At 49.9% G+C, this 26,894-nt stretch overlaps 1 protein-coding gene across 1 annotated transcript in view; it reads right to left on the bottom strand.

Annotated features, from left to right (window-relative positions):
* The window catches only part of LOC134927211 (serum paraoxonase/arylesterase 2-like), a 127,943-nt gene that overhangs the window by 34,885 nt on the left and 66,164 nt on the right, over positions 1-26,894 (bottom strand). Inside the window, exon 5 of the mRNA XM_063921371.1 lies at positions 16,357-16,483. Coding sequence (XP_063777441.1) covers positions 16,357-16,483 — 127 coding nt within the window. The remainder of the gene's footprint in view (positions 1-16,356; positions 16,484-26,894) is intronic.

The raw sequence follows: 26,894 nt of genomic DNA, 5'->3' as shown, positions 1-26,894 counted from the left end.
ACCACGAGTATCGTTCTTACTCATCTCCTTCTTATGATTCTCAGTACTTTTGGTATGAGATGCATAGGAGGGAACACATACCCTGACTGGTACACCCACAGTGTTACCAGAGCGTCCACCGCTATTGCCTGAGGGTCCCTTGACCTGGCGCAATATTTGTCTAGTTTTTTGTTCAGGCGGGACGCCATCATGTCCACCTTTGGTTTTTCCCAACGGTTTACAATCATGTGGAAGACTTCCCGCTGAAGTCCCCACTCTCCCGGGTGGAGGTTATGCCTGCTGAGGAAGTCTGCTTCCCAGTTTTCCACTCCCGGAATTAACACTGCTGAGAGTGTTATCACATGATTTTTCGCCCAGCGAAGAATCCTTGCAGTTTCTGCCATTTCCCTCCTGCTTCATGTGCCGCCCTGTCTGTTTACGTGGGCGACTGCCGTGATGTTGTCCCACTGGATCAATACCGGCTGACCTTGAAGCAGAGGTCTTGCTAAGCTTAGAGCCTTGTAAATTGCCCTTAGCTCCAGTATATTTATGTGGAGAGAAGTCTCCAGACTTGATCACACTCCCTGGAAATTTTTTCCTTGTGTGACTGCTCCCCAGCCACTCAGGCTGGCATCCGTGGTCACCAGGACCCAGTCCTGAATGTCGAATCTGCGGCCCTTTCATAGATGAGCACTCTGCAGCCACCGCAGAAGAAAACACCCTTGTCCTTGGAGACAGGGTTATCCGCTGATGCATCTGAAGATGCGATCCGGACCATTTTCCCAGCAGATTCCACTGAAAGGTTCTTGCGTGAAATCTACCGAATGGGATCGCTTTGTAAGAAACCACCATTTTTCACAGGACCCTTGTGCAATGATGCACTGATACTTTTCCTGGTTTTAGGAGGTTCCTGACTAGCTCGGATAACTCCCTGGCCTTCTTCTCCGGGAGAAAACATCCTTTTCTGGACTGTGTCCAGAATCATTCCTAGGAACATTAGACGTGTCGTCGGAAAAAGCTGCGATTTTGGAATATTTAGAATCCACTCGTGCTGTCGTAGAACTACTTGAGATAGTGCCACTCCGACCGCCAACTGTTCTCTGGACCTTGCCCTTATCAGGAAAGCGTCCATATTTCTTTTAGGAAGAATCATCATTTCGGCCATTACCATGGTAAAGACCCGGGGTGCCGTGGACAATCCAAACGGCAGCGTCTGAACTGATAGTGACAGTTCTGTACCACGAACCTGAGATACCCTTGGTGAGAAGGGCAAAATTTGGACATGTAGGTAAGCGTCCCTGATATCCAGTGACACCATATCGTCCTGGTTCGCTATCACTACTCTGAGTGACTCCATCTTGATTTGAACCCTTGTATGTAATTGTTCAAATCTTTTAGATCTCACCGAGCCGTTTGGCTTCAGTACCACAATATAGTGTGGAATAATACCCCTTCCCTTGTTGTAGGAGGGGTACTTTGATTATCACCTGCTGGGAATACAGCCTGTGAATTTTTTCCCAATACTGCCTCCCTGTCGGAGGGAGACGTTGGTAAAGCAGACTTCAGGAACTTGTGAGGGGAAGACGTCTCGAATTTCCAATGTACACCTGGGATACTACGTGTAGGATCCAGGAGTCCACTTGCGACTGAGCCCACTGCGTGCTGAAACTCTTGAGATGACCCCCCACCGCACCTGAGTCCGCTTGTATGGCCCCAGCGTCATGCTGCGGACTTGGCAGAAGCTGTGGAGGACTTCTGTTCCTGGGAATGGGCTGCCTGCTGCAGTCTTCTTCCCTTTCCTCTAACCCTGGGCAGATATGACTGGCCTTTTGCCCGCCTGCCTTTATGGGTACGAAAGGACTGAGACTGAAAAGACTGTGTCCTTTTCTGCTGAGATGTGACTTGGGGTAACAAAAGTGGATTTTCCAGCTGTTGCCATGGCCACCAGGTCCGATGGACCGCCCCTTTATACGGCAATACTTCCATGTGCCGTCTGGAATCTGCATCACCTGACCACTGTCACGTCTATAAACATCGTCTGGCAGATATGGACATCACATCTACTCTTGATGCCAGAATGCAAATATCCCTCTGCGCATCTCGCATATATAGAAATGCATCCTTAAAATGCTCTATAGTCAATAAAATATTGTTCCTGTCAAGGGTATCAATATTTTCAGTCAGGAAATCCGACCAAGCCCCCCCAGCGCTGCACATCCAGGCTGAGGCGATTGCTGGTCGTAGTATAACACCAGTATGTGTGTATATACTTTTTAGGATATTTTTCAGCTTCCTATCAGCTGGCTCTTTGAGGGCGGCCGTATCTGGAGACGGTAACGCCACTTGTTTTTATAAGCTTGTGAGCGCCTTATCCACCCTAAGGTGTGTTTCCCAACTCGCCCTCACTTCTGGCGGGAAAGGGTATACCTCCAATAATTTTCTATCGGAGGAAACCCACGTATCATCACACACTTTAATTTATCTGATTCAGGAAAAACTACAAGTAGATTATTCCCACTTTACATAATACCCTTATTTGTGGTACTTGTAGTATCAGAAATATGTAACACCTCCTTCATTGCCCTTAACATGTAACGTGTGGCCCTAAAGGAAAATACGTTTGTTTCTTCACCGTCGACACTGAAGTCAGTGTCCGTGTCTGTGTCGACCAACTGAGGTAAATGGGCGTTTTTACAAGCCCCTGACGGTGTCTGAGACGCCTGGACAGGTACTAATTTGTTTGCCGGCCGTCTCATGTCGTCAACCGACCTTGCATCGTGTTGACATTATCACGTAATTCCTAAATAAGCCATCCATTCCGGTGTCGACTCCCTAGAGAGTGACATCACCAATACAGGCAATTTGCTCCGCCTCCTCACCAACATCGTCCTCCTACATGTCGACACACACGTACCGACACACAACACACACACAGGGAATGCTCTGATAGAGGACAGGACCCCACTAGCCCTTTGGGGAGACAGAGGGAGAGTTTGCCAGCACACACCAAAAACGCTATAATTATACAGGGACAACCCCTTATACAAGTGTTTTCCCTTATAGCATTTTCACATATGTAATCATATCGCCAAATAAGTGCCCCCCCTCTCTGTTTTAACCCTGTTTCTGTAGTGCAGTGCAGGGGAGAGCCTGGGAGCCTTCCTCACAGCAGAGCGGAGCAGGAAAATGGCGCCGTGTGCTGAGGAGAATAGGCCCCGCCCCCTAAAACGGCGGGCTCTTCTCCCGGAGTTTGTGAGATCTGGCAGGGGTTAAATACATCCATATAGCCTCAAGGGCTATATGTGATGTATTTTAGCCATAAAAAAGGTATAATACATTGCTGCCCAGGGCGCCCCCCCCAGCGCCCTGCACCCTCAGTGACCGCTGGTATGAAGTGTGCTGACAACAATGGCGCACAGCTGCAGTGCTGTGCGCTACCTTATGAAGACTGAAAGTCTTCTGCCGCCTGTTTCTGGACCTCTGGACCTCTTCAACTTCGGCATCTGCAAGGGGGGTCGGCGGCACGGCTCCGGGACGAACCCCAGGGTGAGACCTGTGTTCCGACTCCCTCTGGAGCTAATGGTGTCCAGTAGCCTAAGAAGCAAATCCATCCTGCACGCAGGTGAGTTTACTTCTCTCCCCTAAGTCCCTCGTAGCAGTGAGCCTGTTGCCAGCAGGACTCACTGAAAATAAAAAACCTAACTTAAACTTTTATTCTAAGCAGCTCAGGAGAGCCACCTAGATTGCACCCTTCTCGGCCGGGCACAAGAATCTAACTGAGGCTTGGAGGAGGGTCATAGGGGGAGGAGCCAGTGCACACCACCTGATCCTAAAGCTTTTATTATTGTGCCCTGTCTCCTGCGGAGCCGCTAAACCCCATGGTCCTGACGGAGTCCCCAGCATCCACTTAGGACGTTAGAGAAAATACAAAATTATTGAGTTTCACTAAAGAGGTAAAATAATTATAAACTATCGCAAATTTATAGTGTAAAAAAAGAAAGATACCATGCAGTGATTCTCAACCCCAATCCTCAGGAAGCCAAACACTTCACCTTCTCCAGTCCAGAAGCATGGGTATATTAGCAACTGACACATTCTAAAGATTATAATGGGGGGTGGGGGGAACCATGGACTGCACACCCGAATTCCAAATATAAGAGGTGCTATCATGTTGAGACTTGTAGATCCACACAGAAAAAAAGCAAATTTAAATAATTGAAATAGGGGGAAGAGGGTCACTTGATGTATATTTATAGCCTCTGAGATCAGAGGCTTCAGGCGAAACGCGTTTTTATAGAGTGGTGAGACCGTGCTGTTAGTATATAAGTGATATAGAAACTTTAAATAGAATCAGAAGTCAAATAATAGCTCTGAAATTCAGTGCTGCAAGTATGGTGGTACGGGCCGGTACTGCGTACCGGTAATAAATTGACAGCTGGCCCGACCACCTTGCTTGCAGCAGATGTGTGTGAGGGGAGGACAGCACAGCACAGCACGCGCCTCTCCTGCCCCTTAGTGTGCAGTCCGGTCTCCGGCAGCAGCGTGCATCTCAAATCAGGCGCTGGTTTGTTAACCAAACGGCACCTCATCTGAGCTACACCCACCACAGAACAGAATAGGGGCAGGAGAGGCGCGCGCTGCACTCTCCTCCCCTCACACACAGCGCGACAGCAGCAGCAATCAGATCCCGGTGGGAGGCAGCGCAGTCAGACACTGTGGAGGCATATCTGTACCTGAAACTGTGGGGGCATATGTGTATCTGGCACTCAGGGCCGGTGCAAGATTTCTCAGTACCCTAGGTAAATCTTCAGCTAACCCCCCCCCCCCCCCCCCCCCCCACCCCACCACCACCACCACCACCACCAACACCACTCTCAGCAATACTCAGCCCCTCAGGTGAAAAAGTGAGATGTCGGCAACTTTTTATAAAATCTATCTATCTATCTAATCTATCTCATCTCTATCTACAGTATCTCATCTCTTTCTAATATATATATATATATATATATATATATATATATATATATATATATATATATATTCATTCACACATTACTGTTTTGGCATATTAATTTGGCCATCTACAGCCAGCTGACACCTCTCAGGCACTAGAGAGGTGCAGCTGCTGCAAATCTCCTGCTGATCACGTGAATGGCAGCCAGCTGAGGTGTGAGGCACTAACCATGGTTGTCCTCCTGGCTAATGCTGTCGCTCTAGGTGAGAGTGGACAGCCAGCGGACATTGGCCCTCATTCCAAGTTGATCGCTAGCTGCTGTTGTTCGCTGCGTAGCGATCATTTACAAAAAGGCAAATCTGCGCATGCGTATGCACCGCAATGCGCATGCGCAGTGTACGGGTACAAAGAGCTTTGTGGTTTTGCACAGGTTCTAGCGACGCTTTCAGTCGCACTGGCGAACACAAGGAGATTGACAGGAAGAGGACACTTATGGGTGTCAACTGACCGTTTTCTGGGAGTGTTTGGGAAAACGCAGGCGTGGCCGGGCGTGTGCTGGGCGGGTATCTGATGTCATTACCGCGTCACTCATCGCAGCAATCATCGCACAGAATAAGTAACTACAGGGCTGGTCTTGTTCTGCACAAAATGTGTTGCAGGCGCTCTGCTGCACAGGCGTTCGCACCCCTGCTCTGCTAAAATACACTCCCTTGTGGGTGGTGACTATGCGTTTGCACGGCTGCTAAAAGTAGATAGCGAGCGATCAACTCGGAATGAGGGCCATTGCCCTTTAAAATTCACTCGTGCACGGGTTAGAGACTGCCAGGCTTGGACTCTCTGTCGCCACTGCCTTTCAGTGCTGGCTGGGAGGGGGGGGCAGATAAACTGGTGTTGATGGAAAGGTTAGCACTGGGCTCTTTGTGAAGCCTACTGACAGGAATAATATGTTGTTGGCTTCAAGCCATCATCCGTTACCCCTCAAAAAAGGTCTCCCTTATTCACAGATGCTACGGGTACGTAGAATCATTAATGATGCTAATGAAGTTGAGCCAGCATTAGATTCTATGGTGACCAAATTCCATCAGAGAGGCTACCCCTTGGATGATCTCTTAGCGACTAAGCAAAGGTACTTGCCACTCCAAGATCTGTTGCACTTACTCCAACTGTGAAAAGTACTGAGGACCACTTGATTTGGGTGAATAAGTTTCACTGTCAGAGTAATCAAGTTAATAAATTTTGTAAATCCCTATGGCCAGTAGTTCGATCGGATAAACAACTTAAGAGCCTTAATAATGCTAAAATTATGCCAGCCTATAAGAGGGGTAAGAACATTAGGGATCATGTCATGAAAACTGACATACAATTTCCTCCATCAAATAGTGGAAGGGAGACTGGTTTTCTCAATCCCGCTCGGTTAGGTTGTTTTAAGTGCTTAGGCTGCACAACGTGCAGCCACATGATTGCGGGAGACAGTTTTCATCACCCATACACTGGAAAAAAAGTTAGGATCCTTCACCGGGTGACTTGCACCACTAGATTTGTGGTGTATTTGTTGAGCTGTCCGTGTGGCCTACATTATGTAGGCAAGACGGAATGTGCCTTCAAAGAAAGGATGGCGGCACATAGGTCTTCAATTAGGGCAGCGCTCAATTCGGGCAAAAGTGATCAGCCAATAGCTCGCCATTTTATTGAGGCACGTCATTCTCTAGCTCAGCTACGACACCGCATAATAGACCACATTCCTCCACTCAAACGGGGGGGGGGGGGATAGGGGTCTATTATTATTAAAAAGGGAGGCAAAGTGAATTTTTCTTTTAGACACCTTGTCTCCCCGAGGCCTTAATGAACATCAAGGACTATCATGCTTTATTTAATCTTTTTTGTGGCTTAGTTGCGAATTAACAACTTGAATATGCTTGTAATTATAGTATGATAAACTTTGGTGGGGAGTTTGTATGTTCTCCACTTTTTCTACTTTTTCTTTTTTTCATGTTTTTTTTGTTTAGTATGGTCATGAAGTAGTTCCATTAACATTGTCTACTACTCTGGATGATAGGATCGTTGTATATTACCCACATTGTGGACCATTGTCCATAATGTGAGATTGATGCCACTAATGTATAGTTGTTTTCTCTTTAAATGTAACGGTTTAGAAATTTTTTGTAGCTGGCATTTCGATCCAACATGTGTTACACTATGTATTAGGTTTTAGATTTCTTTTTCTCTTTCTTGTTCACTTACAGGTGTTTGTCTTTTTAATTGCTGTAATGCGGTTTTCTTGTGTGTTCTAGTAAACTTCGTCTGGTTGTCATGACGCCGGACGCCGGCGCCTGCGGATGACGTCATTGGACTGAGCGGGACGCGGCGGGCGGACGGCGCCATGCTCAGATGGAGAGGGCTATATAGGTATGTATGTTTGTACTGTCTTGTTGTCCTGATGAAAATGTATTTATTCATACATTGAACTGTTGATTGCTCCACAAGGCATCTGTTTCTTTTATTATCGCCGTGAGTGCCGCCTGACTGCTGCTGTGTTTGGGAAGGGCTTTGTCCTAATTCCTTCTGGAGGGCACCGGCACTATCAGTGATTACAGTTATAAACGGAGTGCCGCCTGACATGCTGGAGTATATATATATATATACACATATACATATACATACATACATACATACACATTAGTCTCATCTCTATATACACACTGATACATGTATTATGTATGTAGGTGAAAGTGTATAGATCATGATGTACCAGTGTGTATATATTAAAGATGAGACTGCATACAGTACATAATGTACATATGAAATATATATTACCGTCAGGGTAATCTGAGGGAGTCTACAATCGCTGGGAGGGGAGCAGCTAACATGCAGAGCCTTCAGCCGGGCAACATGAGGGAATCAGCAATCAAGAGGCTACCCCTGGAGTAACTCGCTGGGGGGTGGGGGGGGGCACAGGTAACCCGCAGGAGCCTGCACTCGCGGTGGAGGGGCTCAGGAGATGATGTGTGGGTAACCTGCAGGAGCGGGGGGGGGGGGCTCAGGATAGGATGCGTGGGTAACCTGCAGGAGCCTGCACTCGCGGGGGGGCTCAGGAGAGGATGTGTGGGTAACCTGCAGGAGCCTGCACTCGCGGGGGGGCTCAGGAGAGGATGAGTGGGTAACCTGCAGGAGTGGGGGGGCTCAGGAGAGGATGCGTGGGTAACCTGCAGGAGCCTGCACTCACGGGGGGGCTCAGGAGAGGATGTGTGGGTAACCTGCAGGAGCCTGCACTTGCGGGGGGGCTCAGGAGAGGATGAGTGGGTAACCTGCAGGAGCGGGGGGGGGGGGGGGGGGGCTCAGGAGAGGATGCGTGGGTAACCTGCAGGAGCCTGCACTCACGGGGGGGCTCAGGAGAGGGTGTGTGGGTAACCTGCAGGAGCCTGCACTCGCGGGGGGGCTCAGGAGAGGATGTGTGGGTAACCTGCAGGAGCAGGGGGGGGGGGGGGGGGGCTCAGGAGAGGATGCGTGGGTAACCTGCAGGAGCCTGCACTCACGGGGGGGCTCAGGAGAGGATGTGTGGGTAACCTGCAGGAGCCTGCACTCGCGGGGGGGCTCAGGAGAGGATGTGTGGGTAACCTGCAGGAGCCTGCACTCGCGGGGGGGCTCAGGAGAGGATGTGTGGGTAACCTGCAGGAGCCTGCACTCGCGGGGGGGCTCAGGAGAGGATGCGTGGGTAACCTGCAGGAGCCTGCACTCGCGGGGAGGGGGGGGGGGGGGCTCAGGAGAGGATGCGTGTGTAACCTGCAGGAGCCTGCACTCGTGGGGGGGCTCAGGAGAGGATGCGTGGGTAACCTGCAGGAGCCTGCACTCGCGGGGGGGGCTCAGGAGAGGATGCGTGGGTAACCTGCAGGAGCCTGCACTCGCGGGGGGGGCTCAGGAGAGGATGCGTGGGTAACCTGCAGGAGCCTGCACTCACGTGGGGGGGCTCAGGAAGGAGAGGATGCGTGGGTAACCTGCAGGAGCCTGCACTCGCGGGGGGGCTCAGGAGAGGATGTGTGGGTAACCTGCAGGAGCCTGCAGGAGCGGGGGTGGGGGGGGGGGGGGGGGGCTCAGGAGAGGATGAGTGGGTAACCTGCAGGAGCGGGGGGGCTCAGGAGAGGATGAGTGGGTAACCTGCAGGAGCCTGCAGGAGCGTGGGGGGCTCAGGAGAGGATGCCTGGGTAACCTGCAGGAGCGGGGGGGGGGGGGGGGGGGCTCAGGAGAGGATGCGTGGGTAACCTGCAGGAGCGGGGAGGGCTCAGGAGAGGATGCGTGGGTAACCTGCAGGAGCCTGCACTCGCGGGGGGGCTCAGGAGAGGATGTGTGGGTAACCTGCAGGAGCCTGCACTCGCGGGGGGGCTCAGGAGAGGATGTGTGGGTAACCTGCAGGAGCCTGCAGGAGCGGGGGGGCTCAGGAGAGGATGCGTGGGTAACCTGCAGGAGCCTGCACTCGCGGGGGGGCTCAGGAGAGGATGTGTGGGTAACCTGCAGGAGCCTGCACTCACGGGGGGGGGGGGGGCTCAGGAGAGGATGCGTGGGTAACCTGCAGGAGCCTGCACTCGCGTGGGGGGGGCGGCTCAGGAGAGGATGCGTGGGTAACCTGCAGGAGCCTGCACTCGCGCGCGGGGGGGGGCTCAGGAGAGGATGCGTGGGTAACCTGCAGGAGCCTGCACTCACGGGGGGGCTCAGGAGAGGATGCGTGGGTAACCTGCAGGAGCCTGCACTCGCGGTGGGGGGTGGGGGGGGCTCAGGAGAGGATGAGTGGGTAACCTGCAGGAGCCTGCACTCGCGGGGGGGCTCAGGAGAGGATGCGTGGGTAACCTGCAGGAGCGGGGGGGGTCGGGGGGGCTCAGGAGAGGATGCGTGGGTAACCTGCAGGAGCGGGGGGGTGGGGGGGCTCAGGAGAGGATGCGTGGGTAACCTGCAGGAGCCTGCACTCGCGGGGGGGCTCAGGAGAAGATGAGTGGGTAACCTGCAGGAGCCTGCACTCGCGGGGGGGCTCAGGAGAGGATGCGTGGGTAAACCTGCTGGAGCGGGGGGGGTGGGGGGGGCTCAGGAGAGGATGCGTGGGTAACCTGCAGGAGCCTGCACTCGCGGGGGGGCTCAGGAGAGGATGCGTGGGTAACCTGCAGGAGCCTGCACTCACGGGGGGGGGGGGGGCTCAGGAGGAGCCTGCACTCACGGGGGGGGGGGGGGGGGGATGGGCTCAGGAGAGGATGTGTGGGTAACCTGCAGGAGCCTGCACTCGCGGGGGGGCTCAGGAGAGGATGCGTGGGTAACCTGCAGGAGCCTGCACTCACGGGGGGGGGGGGGGGGGGGGGCTCAGGAGAGGATGTGTGGGTAACCTGCAGGGGTAGGGACCGTGGGGTGGGTAACCTGAGGGAGTCTGCAATTGTGGGGAGAGGGAGCAGGAAACATGTGGAACCTGCAGCCGGGTAACATAAGGGATACTGCAATTTGGGATGCGGGGGTGGGGTGTAACCTACGGGAGCCTGCACTAGCGTCACAGGGGGTGGCGTGGGTAACCTGCCGGAGCTGCACTTACGATAAGGGAGGGAGGCATGGGTAACCTGCAGGAGCGGGGGGGGGGGGGGGGGGGGCTCAGGAGAGGATGCGTGGGTAACCTGCAGGAGCGGGGAGGGGTGGGGGGGGCTCAGGAGAGGATGCGTGGGTAACCTGCAGGAGCCTGCACTCGCGGGGGGCTCAGGAGAAGATGAGTGGGTAACCTGCAGGAGCCTGCACTCGCGGGGGGGCTCAGGAGAGGATGCGTGGGTAACCTGCAGGAGCCTGCACTCGCGGGGGGGCTCAGGAGAGGATGCGTGGGTAACCTGCTGGAGCGGGGGGGGGGGGGGGTGGGGGGGGCTCAGGATAGGATGCGTGGGTAACCTGCAGGAGCCTGCACTCGCGGGGGGGCTCAGGAGAGGATGCGTGGGTAACCTGCAGGAGCCTGCAGGAGCGGGGGGGCTCAGGAGAGGATGTGTGGGTAACCTGCAGGAGCCTGCACTCGCGGGGGGGCTCAGGAGATGATGCGTGGGTAACCTGCAGGAGCCTGCACTCACGGGGGGGGGGGGCTCAGGAGGAGCCTGCACTCACGGGGGGGGGGGCTCAGGAGAGGATGTGTGGGTAACCTGCAGGAGCCTGCAGGAGCCAGGGGGGCTTAGGAGAGGATGCGTGGGTAACCTGCAGGAGCCTGCACTCGCGGGGGGGCTCAGGAGAGGATGCGTGGGTAGCCTGCAGGAGCCTGCACTCACGGGGGGGGGCTCAGGAGAGGATGTGTGGGTAACCTGCAGGGGTAGGGACCGTGGGGTGGGTAACCTGAGGGAGTCTGCAATTGTGGGGAGAGGGAGCAGGAAACATGTGGAACCTGCAGCCGGGTAACATAAGGGAGACTGCAATTTGGGACGCGGGGGTGGGGTGTAACCTACGGGAGCCTGCACTCGCGTCACAGGGGGTGGCGTGGGTAACCTGCCGGAGCTGCACTTAAGATAAGGGAGGGAGGCATGGGTATCCTGCAGGAGCTCCACCTGCAAGGGGGAGGGGGGCACGAGTAACCTGCGTGAGCTGCACTTACGCGGTGGGGGGGAGGAAGAGGAAAGAATAGAGAGGCGGCTAACCTGTGGGAGCTGCACTCGTGGGGAGGGAGAGAGACGTGGGTAGCCTGTGGAAGCTGCACTCGCGGGCGGCGGCGGTGGGGGGGGGGGGGGGGAGGCGCGGGTAACCTGTGGGAGCTGCACACGGGACGGTCGGGGGGTGGAGTGCGGTGTGCGGGTAACCTGCTGGAGCTGCACTCGCGGGGGGTAACCGTCGGGAGTCTGCAATCGTGCGTTGGTGGGGGGGAGGGTAACACGCGGGAACCAATTACACTTACACACATGAGCCATTTGAGCTGCCGCGGCATCCCTGCTTCTCCTCTCTTAAGGAAGGAGGCGGCGCTCAGACAAGCTAATGGAATAAAAAAAGAATTCTTTCATTGCAGTGTGCGCACCGCCCTCCAGTGGCCGGCGCCCATAGGCAGCTGCCTAAAGCTGCCTAATGGTGGCGCCGGCCCTGCTGGCACTGTTGGGGCATGTGTGTATCTGGCACTGCACTATTGGGGTTATATGTGTATCTGGCCCCCCATAAGTGTATCACACCCCCATTTTCATTTGCCACGTCCCATGTGGCCACACCCATTTTTTTATACCTCAAAATAGCGAAAAGCTCAGTTTTTTCGCCTAGGTGAAAAAAAATGAGCTAATTGCAAACCCCCTATAGACTGTGCCCTTATAGAGATACAGTATGCAAATCAGTGAGAACAGGAAGACAGTAATATATGGCTCGGACAGGAGACAGACAGTGACTAAGGGGGATATGTACTAAGCAGTGATAAGAGCGGAGAAGTGAGCCAGTGGAGAAGTTGCCTATGGCAACCAATCAGCACTGAAGTAACAGCTATAATTTGCATACTATAAAATTATACAGAGCTGCTGATAGGTTGATGGGTCAACTTCTCCACTGGCTCACGTCTCCGCTCTTATCACTGCTTAGTAAATGTCCCCCTTAGTGGGATATTCAATTTGGCCCGAAGATACATTGGGAGTAAAAACCCCCGATGTTTCTTCGGGTGCTGCGGTCGGGCTATTTAAGTAACAAGTCCTTTTACACCCGTAAACTCACAGGTTCACTGAAACCTGTGTGTTTTTGGGTGAAATACCCCGTTTTCGGATGAAACCGGGGCTGTTATCGGGCATTTTGCTTCGCCTGCCGAAGCAAAACCCAGATAAGCTGCGACACGCGTCGGCTTATCGGGGCCAATTAAATAGCCCCTGGCGGCGATACTTATCATCCGCCAGCTTTGGGCCAAATTGAATATCCCCCTTAATACGCAAATCAGCAGCAGGACTGCCGAAGCCAAAGGTTTTGTGCTGGTGTAGGTAGTGAGGAGATGATGGTATAAGTGAGGAAAGGAAAAACACAAGAGGGTAGAGGGTCCTGCTCGTGAGAGCTTACAGTCTTAAGGAAATTAAATATTGTTTTTAATCAATTCTGAAACAAAATAACATAACAATCATTGGTGTCACATAGTGATGAGCGGGTTCGGTTCCTCGGGATCCGAATCCCCCCGAACTTCACCCATTTTACACGGTTCCGAGGCAGCGTCGGATCTTCCCACCTTGCTCGGTTAACCCGAGCGCGCCCGAACGTCATCATCCCGCTGTCGTATTCTCGCGAGATTTGTACTCTATATAAGGAGCCGCGCGTCGCCGCCATTTTCACTCGTGCTTTGGAGATGATAGCAAGAGGACGTGGCTGCGTTCTCTCAGTTTCTGTGTTCAGTGTGCTGCAAATATCTGTGCTCAGTGTGCTGCAAATATCTGTGCTCAGTGTGCTGCAAATATCTGTGCTCAGTGTGCTTGCAAATATCTGTGCTCAGTGTGCTGAAAATATCTACGTTCTCTGCCTGAAAAACGCTCCATATCTGTGCTGCATTGTAGTATATAGTAGGAGGACAGTGCAGAATTTTGCTGTGACCACCAGTATATATATAGCAGTACGGTACAGTAGTCCATTGCTCTACCTCTGTGTCGTCAAGTATACTATGCATCCATACCTGTGCTGCATTTTAGTTGTGCGCAGTATATAGTAGGAGGACAGTGCAGAATTTTGCTGACCACCAGTATATATATAGCAGTACGGTACAGTAGTCCATTGCTCTACCTCTGTCGTCAAGTATACTATGCATCCATACCTGTGCTGCATTTTAGTTGTGCGCAGTATATAGTAGGAGGACAGTGCAGAATTTTGCTGACCACCAGTATATATATAGCAGTACGGTACAGTAGTCCACTGCTCTACCTCTGTGTCGTCAAGTATACTATGCATCCATACCTGTGCTGCATTTTAGTTGTGCGCAGTATATAGTAGGAGGACAGTGCAGAATTTTGCTGACCACCAGTATATATATAGCAGTACGGTACAGTAGTCCATTGCTCTACCTCTGTGTCGTCAAGTATACTATGCATGCATACCTGTGCTGCATTTTAGTTGTGCGCAGTATATAGTAGGAGGACAGTGCAGAATTTTGCTGACCACCAGTATATATATAGCAGTACGGTACAGTAGTCCACTGCTCTACCTCTGTGTCGTCAAGTATACTATGCATCCATACCTGTGCTGCATTTTAGTTGTGCACAGTATATAGTAGGAGGACAGTGCAGAATTTTGCTGACCACCAGTATATATATAGCAGTACGGTTCCGTAGTCCACTGCTCTACCTCTGTGTCGTCAAGTATACTATGCATCCATACCTGTGCTGCATTTTAGTTGTGCGCAGTATATAGTAGGAGGACAGTGCAGAATTTTGCTGACCACCAGTATATATTGTCACAGCATAAAAGATACAACATACATACATACATACATACATACATACATACATACATACATACATACATACATACAAGAACCCATAGGTGTAAAAAAGAAAAATAACAAAAGTATAAGAGAACATGCAACAAGCTTAGAGGTCAATGTAGAACAATAGACTAAAAACATAATGTTTCAGAACACCACATTTTCTTTGTTTTCCTACCCATCAGACTAACTCACTGCATCAAGAATTGCACTGGTCCACCACAGCTTGAGAGACCTACCTGGAAAACTATAAGGCCCTCCAAATCTGAAAGAAACAAGATGGTGGCGAGATGGGGAAGCAGGAGCATAGGCATCAACCCCAGAGTCACTTAGCCTCTGAGTCTACGTATCTGGGCTAGTCAAAAGGGGTGTGGTTCAAAACATCTACAGTAGAAAGAGAGACAGTCAATAGGTCATCCTCAAACGGTTGACATGCAAAAGGCCGTCAGGGACAAAAGGTCGACATTGAAAAGGTAGACAGTACAAAAGGTCAACATGAAAAAAGGTTGACAAGTTTTTTTGGTGTCATATTGGGTGTTTTCACCAAATTAGTGGAAACGTGTACCCACGTGATAGATCACGTGAATGGTAAATGATGAAAAAGTTGGGGGGAAATCCAAAGCGGTGTCGGCCATATGTGTGTCGACGATTGTCATATCGACCTTTTGAACCTGTCAATCTTAAGCACTGTCTACCTTTTACCAGTCGACCATCTGACCCTGTCAACCATTTGGGGTCGACCTATTGTCTATCTCTTTACTGTAGATCTATCAACCGTATACCGACCGGACACCGTCAAAAGACCAGAATCAAAAGCAGACAGCAGGCATTCGGCCACCAGATGGCAGCAATAGCACATACTGTATAATAATGCAGGAATCGGGGAATAGTAATTACACACAAGTATAAACTGGGTTCAGTAGACACAAAAGTGCAGCACGCAGAGTAATGCAGAAACTAGAAACAGGTTGAGACTCCTATATCCAAAATGCTCAGGACCAGAAGAATTTTGGATATCCGCTTATTAAGTGTTCAGGAATATCTGCATACTATAATGAGATATCAACCTGTAATGACAGCGAGTAATAGACACCACATCAGTAGAAGGGAAAATAAGCAGTCGAAAACTAGCAATATTGAGGTTGGTCCCCTAAAATGTGTGAGTACAGGGTATGTTGCCCCAGAGTCACCCATTGGTTCTCATTAGCCCAGGAAACGTCCGTTTAGATGTTACAAGTAAGAAGACGGTAGGAATGCTCGCAATCGTCCCAAACTACAAAAGACTCCTCTAACTTGCGCAGGATACTTTCACACAGACGTCATTTCAAAAGTGCTGCCCTGTATATACACTGCTCAAAAAAATAAAGGGAACACTAAAATAACACATCCTAGATCTGAATGAATGAAATATTCTTATTAAATACTTTGTTCTTTACATAGTTGAATGTGCTGACAACAAAATCACACAAAAATTATCAATGGAAATCAAATGTATTAACCCATGGAGGTCTGGATTTGGAGTCACACTCAAAATTAAAGTGGAAAAACACACTACAGGCTGATCCAACTTTGATGTAATGTCCTTAAAACAAGTCAAAATGAGGCTCAGTAGTGTGTGTGTCCTCCACGTGCCTGTATGACCTCCCTACAACCCACACAAGTGGCACAGGTAGTGTAGGTCATCCAGGATGGCACATCAATGCGAGCTGTGGCAAGAAGGTTTGCTGTGTCTGTCAGCGTAGCGTCCAGAGCATGGAGGCGCTACCAGGAGACAGGCCAGTACTACTGAGCCTCATTTTGACTTGTACCACGCCCAGCATGAATGCGAAGAAACCCATAGCAACCGTTCACCTTGTTACTATAAGTTACGGGACAATTATAATAGGAACAGTATATCCAATAAAGTACAGTACAGTATATCCAAGTCCAATAATGTGTCTATTAGCAGTTATTTTAACTGGATCCACAAGGGAGAAAAGCATTTCAATTTCTATAGAGCCATTTCCAGTACCTGTGCAGGAGCGCGTGTTTCACCGTTTTCTGGTGCACAAGAACATTTTCCTCCTCAGCGAATTTAAATATCTCAACGGTGGTTTGGTAATTAGGATGATTCACCACAAAAAGGTAGACCGTGTCGTCTGGAAACAATGGGGACACAAGCAGGTTACAATCTGTCATAGCATTGATGCAGAATGGGTCACTGTGGCCGGTAAAGGCAACCTAAACACATCCTTTAGCTATCAGTGGCGCACTTAGGGGGGGGGGGGGGGGGGGTTATGGTTCCCCAGAAACTCCCACTCTGGTGGCTTGATTCACCACTTGATGCTAACAGAAGGTTTTATTATTAGTAAGGTTATTAAGGTTTTAATAATTAATTATTATTATTATTATTATTATTAAGAATAATAAAAAAAATCCCAATTTGTAGAACTTTAAAAAAATTATTTAATCAAAGAATAAAGCATATTTTTTATAACATTAATCTGTTACCACCATCATGAAATATTTATAACATTTGATTCCTTTTCCTTCCCTTGTCACATACAGAGAAAATAATTTTGTAACTAATAACACCGTGGTCCGTGAATAATGCACCATAGCGAAGCAGTAAGTGGATAATCTGGGCTATTTTATGATAGCGCTCAGACTTGTTGAGCTGTAAATAGCTTGTTATTTCAGATATCTGCAATAATAACAACATTATAATAACATTAAGTGCAATATTGATTTGTTTATTGCAACTAGTGCTTCTGTATAAATCATTAAACCATGTGGACCCTTTTCTTGCCCTTTGCAGGACGGTCCTGTCCACTGTTTACACTGCACTGAAAGAGAATTACTGACCACAGAACCTTTTAGTAAATAAACGGAGGAAAGCTGATTTCTCCTTTTTCTTTGTAAGCACCAGAAAATGAGGCTCTCTGTATTTGACGGGGAGGGAACAAAACTAAGGAATCTTTCTTTACAAAGACAGACGCTTTATCTTCCCATGACTGCAGGATGTCGCATTATTTCATTTATTACATTGTTTTTAAAGATGAAAAATTGTATTGATACAGAGGGAACTAAATATGGAACCTTGTTTTTGTATATTGGTACACAGCTGGGAACATGTGCCGGATCTCCAGTCACCAAGGAGCACTCCTGATCAGCCCAAGTTTTCCTATCAGTAGATACGGTCTTAGGGGGTCATTCCGACCCGATCACTCACTGCAGTTTCTCGCAGCGATCGGGTCGGAACTGCGCATGCGCCGGCACCACAGTGCGCCAATGCATGCCAGCCGTCACTGCCTAGCGATCGCTGCGGCAGTGACGGCCCTGAGGCAGAGGCGGTCACTGGGCGGGAGGGGGCTGGACGGCGGTGTTTAGCCGCCGTTTAGGGGGCGTGGCTGGACCATTGGGGGGGCAGGCCGCGGTGGCTGCGCGACATCACACGCAGCCGCTGCGGGCCGGGGAGCGACGAGTAGCTCCCGGCCAGCATGCTAAAGCTGCGCTGGTCAGGAGCTACTCTTGAAGTACAAAGGTATCGCCATCGGACACAGGCAGTGGGGCGGATGGCACAGACACACACACACACACACACACACACTCTATAGAGGGGCTCTACCTCCTGCAACATGTGTAAGGGGCTCTACTTGGCATAATGTGTATAAGGGGCTCTGCTCTACTGTGGTGTATTGTGTGTAAGCGGCTCTAACATGACATAATGTGTATAAGGGGTACTACTGTGTGGTGTAATGTGAGTGATGGACACTACTGTGCGGTATAATGTGAATTGGTACTATTCTGTGGCCACGCCCCTTCCCTGTGAGGCCATGCCTCTATACTTTTGCTGTGCGCCTTCGAGGTGCACTGTCCCTGTTTTGAATGGGGGGGAGGGGTCAAAGAAAATGTGCACCCTGGACGTTACATGGTCTTGAATCAACCCTGTGCACTACACCCTGAAGCCAATTTTAGATGTTTGCACTTGTCACATATCACGTAAGGGGAGATGTAATAAGCCTTGGAGAGAGATAATGCACCAGCCACTCAGCTCCTTACTACCATGTTACAGGCGGTGCTTAAGAAATGACAGGAGATGATTGGTTAGTACTTTCTCTCTCTCCACGGCTTAGTACATCTGCCCCTTAAAGAGTTACCTACACAAATGATAGTTATAATTATACTTAATTTGGGCCTGAATCAGAGGTGGATTCTGTGTTTGGCTAGCCACCACATTGTCAACAACCACTGAAGTTGCAGAGATCTGCTGCCAAATTCATTCTGCTACTCCCAGCGGTCACCATGCGCAGACTGTAAAACATGGTCACTTGCGTCCGACATCGACACTGCGTCCACCTCTCTGAATCAGGATCATTGTATATTTATAAAATACCATTAGTCTTTTTGCTCATTCTAACCGGTCAAATGAAATTTTAGCAAAATGGGCAACAAAAAAGTGTCTTTTTTTTTTAATTCAAATTTAAAGAAAGAGAACCAAAATTGTTTATTTTTCACTGTAAACTCCACAAAGAAATACTTTGTGATTCTTGCTACAGCATTAATTCACCAGTGCAAAGTTGCCACCAGCAGCATTCTATGTGTAGCTTTTCACATCAAAATCTGCACATGAAAATAATAATTGTTTGGGTTTTTTTTTTTTTTTTGCAGATTTTCGTGTCTCAGTTTACAGATGTGTCCTTATACACTGAGGGTCTTTCCCGACACAGCGGAGACCTCCAAGAGGAGTAGCACATCATGGGGGTAATTCAGACTGCATCGCTGCAGCGGCAGCGATCGCAGTCTGAATTACTATGCGCAGTGCGCACGAGCGGTGGGTGCGATCGCCTCTGTCTGATTGACAGGCAGAGGCAGTCGCGGGGCGGGAGGGGGCGGGCCAACGGCGTTACAACACCGCTGGGTTGGCGGGGTGCGGTCCGGACAATGGAGGCATGTCCGCACCGTTGGGTGGGCGGGCCGCGGTGGCTGCGTGACGTCACACGCAGCCGCTGCGACCAAGGATGCAGTGGTTAGCCCCCTTACAGCGAGCAGGAGCTGCGCTTGCAGGGAGCTACTTGTCAGGTCGTACAAAAGCATTGCCGCCGTGCGATGCTTTTGTACCTGTGCGGGAGGGGGGGGGGGGGGCTGACAAGTAGGGCAGACTGAATGATCGGAGATGTACTAAATTTAGCACATCTACGATCAACTCTGAATGACCCCCATATTTCTTGAAATTTAGTGTTTGAGATGCAGCAAAAAGCTGCTCACAGGGCCTTATTCAGTATCGATCGTATCTGACATGCGATGATTTGCGATCGCATACTCCCGAATATTGGCTCAGTGCGCATGCACAGGGCCCACACTGCACGTGCGCAGGCAGGAAGATGCGATCGCATCTCAGTAATGCGAACGCCTCTGCCTGATACAGGCAGAGACGTTTGTGGGCAAGTGAGCTTCCCTTATTCAGCAATGCGATCGCAATTGAAATGCGATCGCATCGCTGGTGGCCATTAGCATGCTGGGCGGGGTTGCCCTGTGCTGTGCGGCCCCCAGATTGCGACTGATAGCAGTTGCAGTATTGCTAAATTAACAAAACTGCAGCTGAAGCTGAATGAGGGCCACAGTATATTAGAGACAGTAGGCTGCGGATTTGGTCTTACACATGTAAGTCGCAGACAAAGCACAATGGAACACTGTGTGAGGAAAAGCTGCAGCCCCTCGCATCGGAACTTTTTTTTACAAAAAAAATTTGGACTCAGTCGCACACAAGTGTACAAATGTCAGAAACCACCTTTTTTTGAACTAAGAAACCTACTGCACTTATTATGTGACACAACAAGGGGGAGATCTGGGCTAAAATCCCGCATGTGTGGAATTTTTATTTTTTGTGTGCTGTTTAAGTCATTGTCTTTGGAAATACCTACCTAGGTGCCAACCCTCTCCCTGGCTTTTGGTGGTACAGGGGCGTTCTTGGACAGGGTTCGCAGAAACAAGGGCCTGTTGCCCCTGTTTTCTGGGAGGGGAGCCAAAGGTCTGCGTGTCATCACACAGACTTCCTGGCCTCGCAGATCCCACCTCCATCGGTCAGCTAGTAAGCCGGAGCTTACTCAGCTGGCCTTTTGCGTGGAACATGTTGGCCACGATGTTGAATTTCAGGATGCGATGCCTTTTAACTTAAAATTGACGACATCACGTGCCTTCCCAATCCATATCACTAGGATTTTTATGCAAAAAGAGTGTTAAGAAAAGCCAGATGTATATTAGCGGATGTAAGTCATCCAAGCTGTTTGGTCTTTGAAAGATTGCCATCCCTAAAACGTTTTAGGAGTGTTCGTGCACACACTAAGCGCATGTCTAATAGTTTTTTTACCAACAGCTGTCCGGTTGTTGGGGGTCATTCTGAGTTGATCGCTAGCTGCTGTTGTTGTTCGCAGCACAGCGATCAGGCTAAAAATCGGCATTTCTGCGCATGCGTATGGGCCGCAGTACGCACGCGCGACGTACTTTCAAAAAAAACTATGCAGTTTTACACAAGGTCGAGCGACACTTTTCAGTCGCTCTGCTGATCGGTGAGTGATGGACAGGAATGGGGTGTTTCTGGGTGGTAACTGACCGTTTTACAGAAGTGTGCTAAAAAACGCAGGCGTGTCAGGAAAAAACGCAGGCGTGCCTGAGGAAAAGGGGGAGTGGCTGGCCGAACGCAGGACGTGTTTGTGACGTCAAAGCAGGAACTAAACAGACTGAAGTGATCGCAAGGAAGGAGTAGGTCTGGAGCTACTCTGAAACTGCTTGAATAAATTTCAGCACTGTTCTGCTAACCTTTCGGTCGCTATTCTGCTAAGCTAAGATACACTCCCAGAGGGCGGCGGCTTAGTGTGTGCAATGCTGCTAAAAGCAGCTAGCGAGCGATCAACTCGGAATGAGGGCCGTTAAACGACCACCAGGTTTAGTGCTAATCTTTTTTTAAAATGAAGTATGTTTACTGTTTATCCTATTGCGCAGAATGTTCATATTGAAATTTCATTGACATCTCGTTGCTGTTTTGTTATTGACAAATAAAGTGTATTATTATTATTAAGTGCCAGAAGTCCCAACCGGTCATCAGGGCTGGTGGGGGCAAGGTAAAAAGCTTTTTTAAATCAACTGCTTGTTGTGGAAGACAGAAAAAAAATAAGATTTTACTTACCGATAAATCTATTTCTCATAGTCCGTAGTGGATGCTGGGGACTCCGTCAGGACCATGGGGAATAGCGGCTCCGCAGGAGACAGGGCACAAAAGCAAGCTTTTAGGATCACATGGTGTGTACTGGCTCCTCCCCCTATGACCCTCCTCCAAGCCTCAGTTAGGTACTGTGCCCGGACGAGCGTACACAATAAGGAAGGATCTTGAATCCCGGGTAAGACTCATACCAGCCACACCAATCACACCGTACAACTTGTGATTTGAACCCAGTTAACAGTATGATAACAATGAAGTAGCCTCTAAAAAAGATGGCTCACAACAATAATAACCCGATTTTTTGTAACAATAACTATGTACAAGTAATGCAGACAATCCGCACTTGGGATGGGCGCCCAGCATCCACTACGGACTATGAGAAATAGATTTATCGGTAAGTAAAATCTTATTTTCTCTAACGTCCTAGTGGATGCTGGGGACTCCGTCAGGACCATGGGGATTATACCAAAGCTCCCAAACGGGCGGGAGAGTGCGGATGACTCTGCAGCACCGAATGAGAGAACTCCAGGTCCTCCTCAGCCAGGGTATCAAATTTGTAGAATTTTGCAAACGTGTTTGCCCCTGACCAAGTAGCTGCTCGGCAAAGTTGTAAAGCCGAGACCCCTCGGGCAGCCGCCCAAGATGAGCCCACCTTCCTTGTGGAATGGGCATTTACAGATTTTGGCTGTGGCAGGCCTGCCACAGAATGTGCAAGCTGAATTGTACTACAAATCCAACGAGCAATAGTCTGCTTAGAAGCAGGAGCACCCAGCTTTTTGGGTGCCTACAATATAAACAGCAAGTCAGACTTTCTGACTCCAGCCGTCCTGGAATTATATATATATATATATATATTTTCAGGGCCCTGACAAAGTCTAGCAACTTGGAGTCCTCCAAGTCCCTAGTAGCCGCAGGCACCACAATAGGTTGTTTCAGGTGAAACGCTGACACCACCTTAGGAAGAAACTGGGGACGAGTCCGCAGTTCTGCCCTGTCCGAATGGAAAATCAAATATGGGCTTTTGTAAGACAAAGCCGCCAATTTTGACAATCGCCTGGCCGAGGCCAGGGCCAACAGCATGGTCACTTTCCATGTGAGATATTTCAAATCCACAGATTTGAGTGGTTCAAACCAATATGATTTGAGGAATCCCAACACTACGTTGAGATCCCACGGTGCCACTGGAGGCACACAAGGGCTGTATATGCAATACTCCCTTGACAAACGTCTGGACTTCAGGAACTGAAGCCAATTCTTTCTGGAAGAAAATCTATAGGGCCGAAACTTGAACCTTAATGGACCCCAATTTGAGGCTCATAGATACTCCTGTTTGCAGGAAGTGCAGAAATCGACCTAGTTGAAATTTTTTCGTGGGGCCTTCCTGGCCTCACCCACGCAACATATTTTTACCACATGTGGTGATAACGTTGTGCGGTCACCTCCTTCCTGGCTTTGACCAGGGTAGGTATGACCTCTTCCGGAATGCCTTTTCCCTTAGGATCCGGCGTTCAAACCGCCATGCCGTCAAACGCAGTCGCGGTAAGTCTTGGAACAGACAAGGTCCCTGCTGGAGCAGGTCCTTTCTTAAAGGCCGATGCCACGGTTCCTCTTGGAACAGACATGGTACTTGCTGAAAGCAAATCCCTTCTTAGCTCCCGAGGCAATTAGTCCTCTGTGAGCATCTCTTGAAGTTCCGGTTACCAAGTCCCTCTTGGCCAATCCGGAGCCACGAGTATAGTTCTTCTTACTCCTCTATGTCTTATAATTCTCAATACCTTGGTTATGAGAAGCAGAGGAGGGAACACATACACCGACTGTTACACCCACGGTGTTACCAGGACGTCCACAGCTATCGCCTGAAGGTCTCGTGACCTGGCGCAATACCTGTCCCATTTTTTGTTCGGGCGGGACGCCATCATGTCCACCTTTGGTCTTTCCCAACGGTTCACAATCATGCGGAAAACTTCCCGATGAAGTTCCCACTCTCCCGGGTGGAGGTCGTGCCTGCTGAGGAAGTCTGCTTCCCAGTCGTCCACTCCCGGAATGAACACTGCTGACAGTGCTATCACATGATTTTCCGCCTAGCGAAAAATCCTTGCAGTTTTGCCACTGCCCTCCTGCTTCTTGTGCCGCCCTTTCTGTTTACGTGGGCGACTGCCGTGATGTTATCCCACTGGATCAATACCGGCTGACCTTGAAGCAGAGGTCTTGCTAAGCTTAGAGCATTATAAATTTGCTCTTAGCTCCAGTATATTTATGTGGAGAGAATTCTCCAGACTTGATCACACTCCTTGTGTGACTGCTCCCCAGCCTCTCAGGCTGGCCTCCGTGGTCACCAGCATCCAATCCTGAATGCCGAATCTGCGGCCCTCTAGAAGATGAGCACTCTGTAATCACCACAGGAGAGACACCCTTGTCCTTGGATATAGGGTTATCCGCTGATGCATCTGAAGATGCGATCCGGACCATTTGTCCAGCAGATCCCACTGAAGAGTTCTTGCGTGAAATCTGCCGAATGGAAGCGCTTCGTAATAAGCCACCATTTTTACCAGGACTCTTGTGCAATGATGCACTGACACTTTTCCTGGTTTTAGGAGGATCCCGATTAGCTCGGATAACTCCCTGGCTTTCTCCTCTGGGAGAAACACCTTTTCCTGGACTGTGTCCAGAATCATCCCTAGGACCAGCAGACGTGTCGTCGGAACAACTGCGGTTTTGGAATATTTAGAATCCACCCGTGCTGTCGTAGAACTACTTGAGATAGTGCTACTCCGACCTCCAACTGTTCTCTGGACCTTGTTCTTATCAGGAGGTCGTCCATTTTCTTTGAAGACGAATCCTCCTTTCGGTCATTACCTTGGTAAGGACCCGGGGTGCCTTGGACAATCCAACGGCATCGTCTTGAAACTGATAGTGACAGTTCTGTACCACGAACCTGAGGTACCCTTGGTGAGAAAAGGCAAATTTTGGGACATGGAGGTAAGCATCCCTGATGTCCCGGGACACCATATAGTCCCCTTGTTCTTTGCTATCACTGCTCTGAGTGACTCCATCTGGATTTGAACCCTTGCAAGTGTTCAAATTTTTCAGATTTAGAATAGGTCTCACCTAGCCTTCAGTACCACCATATAGTGTGGAGTAATACCCCTTTCCTTGTTGTCGGAGGGGTAATTTTATTATCACCTGCTGGGAATACAGCTTGTGAATTGTTTTCAATACTGCCTCCCTGTCGGAGGGAGACATTGGTACAGCAGACTACAGGAACCTGCGAGGGGGGAAACCTCTCGACATTCCAATCTGTACCCCTTGGATACTACTTGTAGGATCCAGGGGTCCTGTACGGTCCCAGCGTCATGCTGAGAACTTGGTAGAAGCGGTGGAGGGCTTCTGTTCCTGGGAATGGGCTGCCTGCTGCAGTCTTCTTCCCTTTCCTCTATCCCTGGGCAGATATGACTCTTATAGGGACGAAAGGACTGAGGCTGAAAAGACGGTGTCTTTTTCTGCAGAGATGTGACTTAGGGTAAAAAACGGTGGATTTTCCAGCAGTTGCCCTGGCCACCAGGTCCCATGGACCGACCCCAAATAACTCCTCCCCTTTATACGGCAATACATCTTTGTGCCGTTTGGAATCTGCATCACCTGACCACTGTCGTGTCCATAAACATCTTCTTGCAGATATGGACATCGCATTTACTCTTGATGCCAGAGTGCAAATATCCCTCTGCGCATCTCGCATATATAGAAATGCATCCTTTAAATGCTCTATAGTCAATAAAATACTGTCCCTGTCAAAGGTATCAATATTTTTAGTCAGGGAATCCGACCAAGCCACCTCAGCTCTGCACATCCAGGCTGAGGCGATCGCTGGTCGCAGTATAACACCAGCATGTGTGTGTATACTTTTTAGGATATTTTTCAGCCTCCTATCAGCTGGCTCCTTAAGTACGGCCCTATCCGTAGATGGTACCGCCACTTGTTCTGATACGCGTGTGAGCGCCTTATCCACCCTGAGGGGTGTTTCCCACCGCGCCTTAACTTCTGGCGGGAAAGGGTATACCGCCAATAATTTTCTATCGGGGGAAACCCACGCATCATCACACACTTCATTTAATTTATCTGATTCAGGAAAAACTACAGGTAGTTTTTTCACCTCACACATAATACCCTTTTTTGTGGTACTTGGAGTATCAGAAATATGTAACACCTCCTTCATTGCCCTTAACGTGTGGCCCTAAAAGAAAATACGTTTGTTTCTTCACCGTCGACACTGAAATCAGTGTCCGTGTCTGGGTCTGTGTCGACCGACTGAGGTAAATGGGCATTTTACAGCCCCTGACGGTGTTTGAGACGCCTGGACAGATACTAATTTGTTCGCCGGCCCTCTCATGTCGTCAACCGGCTTGCAGCGTGTTGACATTGTCACGTAATTTCCATAAATAAGCCATCCATTCCGGTGTCGACTCCCTAGAGAGTGACATCACCATTACAGGCAATTTGCTCCGCCTCCTCACCAATATTTTCCTCATACATGTCGACACACACGTACCGACATACAGCACACACATAGGGAATGCTCTGATAGAGGACAGGACCCACTAGCCCTTTGGGGAGACAGAGGGAGAGTTTGCCAGCACACACCAAAACGCTATAATTATCCAGGGACAACCTTTATATAAGTGTTCCTTTTATAGCATTTTAATATATATACATATCGCCAAATCAGTGCCCCCCCTCTCTGTTTTAACCCTGTTTCTGTAGTGCAGTGCAGGGGAGAGCATGGGAGCCTTCCCACCAGCCTTTCTGTGAGGGAAAATGGCGCTGTGTGCTGAGGAGAATAGGCCCCGCCCCCTTTTCGGCGGGCTTCTTCTCCGGAGTTTTAGATATCTGGCAGGGGTTAAATACATCCATATAGCCTCAAGGGCTATATGTGATGTATTTTTCGCCATACAGGTATTATACATTGCTGCCCAGGGCGCCCCCCCCCAGCGCCCTGCACCCTCCGTGACCGCTGTGTGAAGTGTGCTGACAACAATGGCGCACAGCTGCAGTGCTGTGCGCTACCTGATGAAGACTGAGAGTCTTCTGCCGCCTGGTTCCGGACCTCTTCATCTTCAGCATCTGCAAGGGGGGTCGGCGGCGCGGCTCCGGGACGAACCCCAGGGCGAGCCCTATGTTCCGACTCCCTCTGGAGCTATGTCCAGTAGCCTAAGAATCCAATCCATCCTGCACGCAGGTGAGTTGAAAATCTCTCCCCTAAGTCCCTCGATGCAGTGAGCCTGTTGCCAGCAGGACTCACTGAAAATAAAGAACCTAAAAACTTTTTCTAAGCAACTCTTTAAGAGAGCCACCTA

Source organism: Pseudophryne corroboree, chromosome 5 (genome assembly GCF_028390025.1).
Source record: "Pseudophryne corroboree isolate aPseCor3 chromosome 5, aPseCor3.hap2, whole genome shotgun sequence".
Lineage (NCBI taxonomy): Eukaryota > Metazoa > Chordata > Amphibia > Anura > Myobatrachidae > Pseudophryne > Pseudophryne corroboree.
The sequence above is the reverse complement of the archived record's forward strand: the minus strand, read 5'-3'. Positions and strand labels throughout refer to the sequence as shown.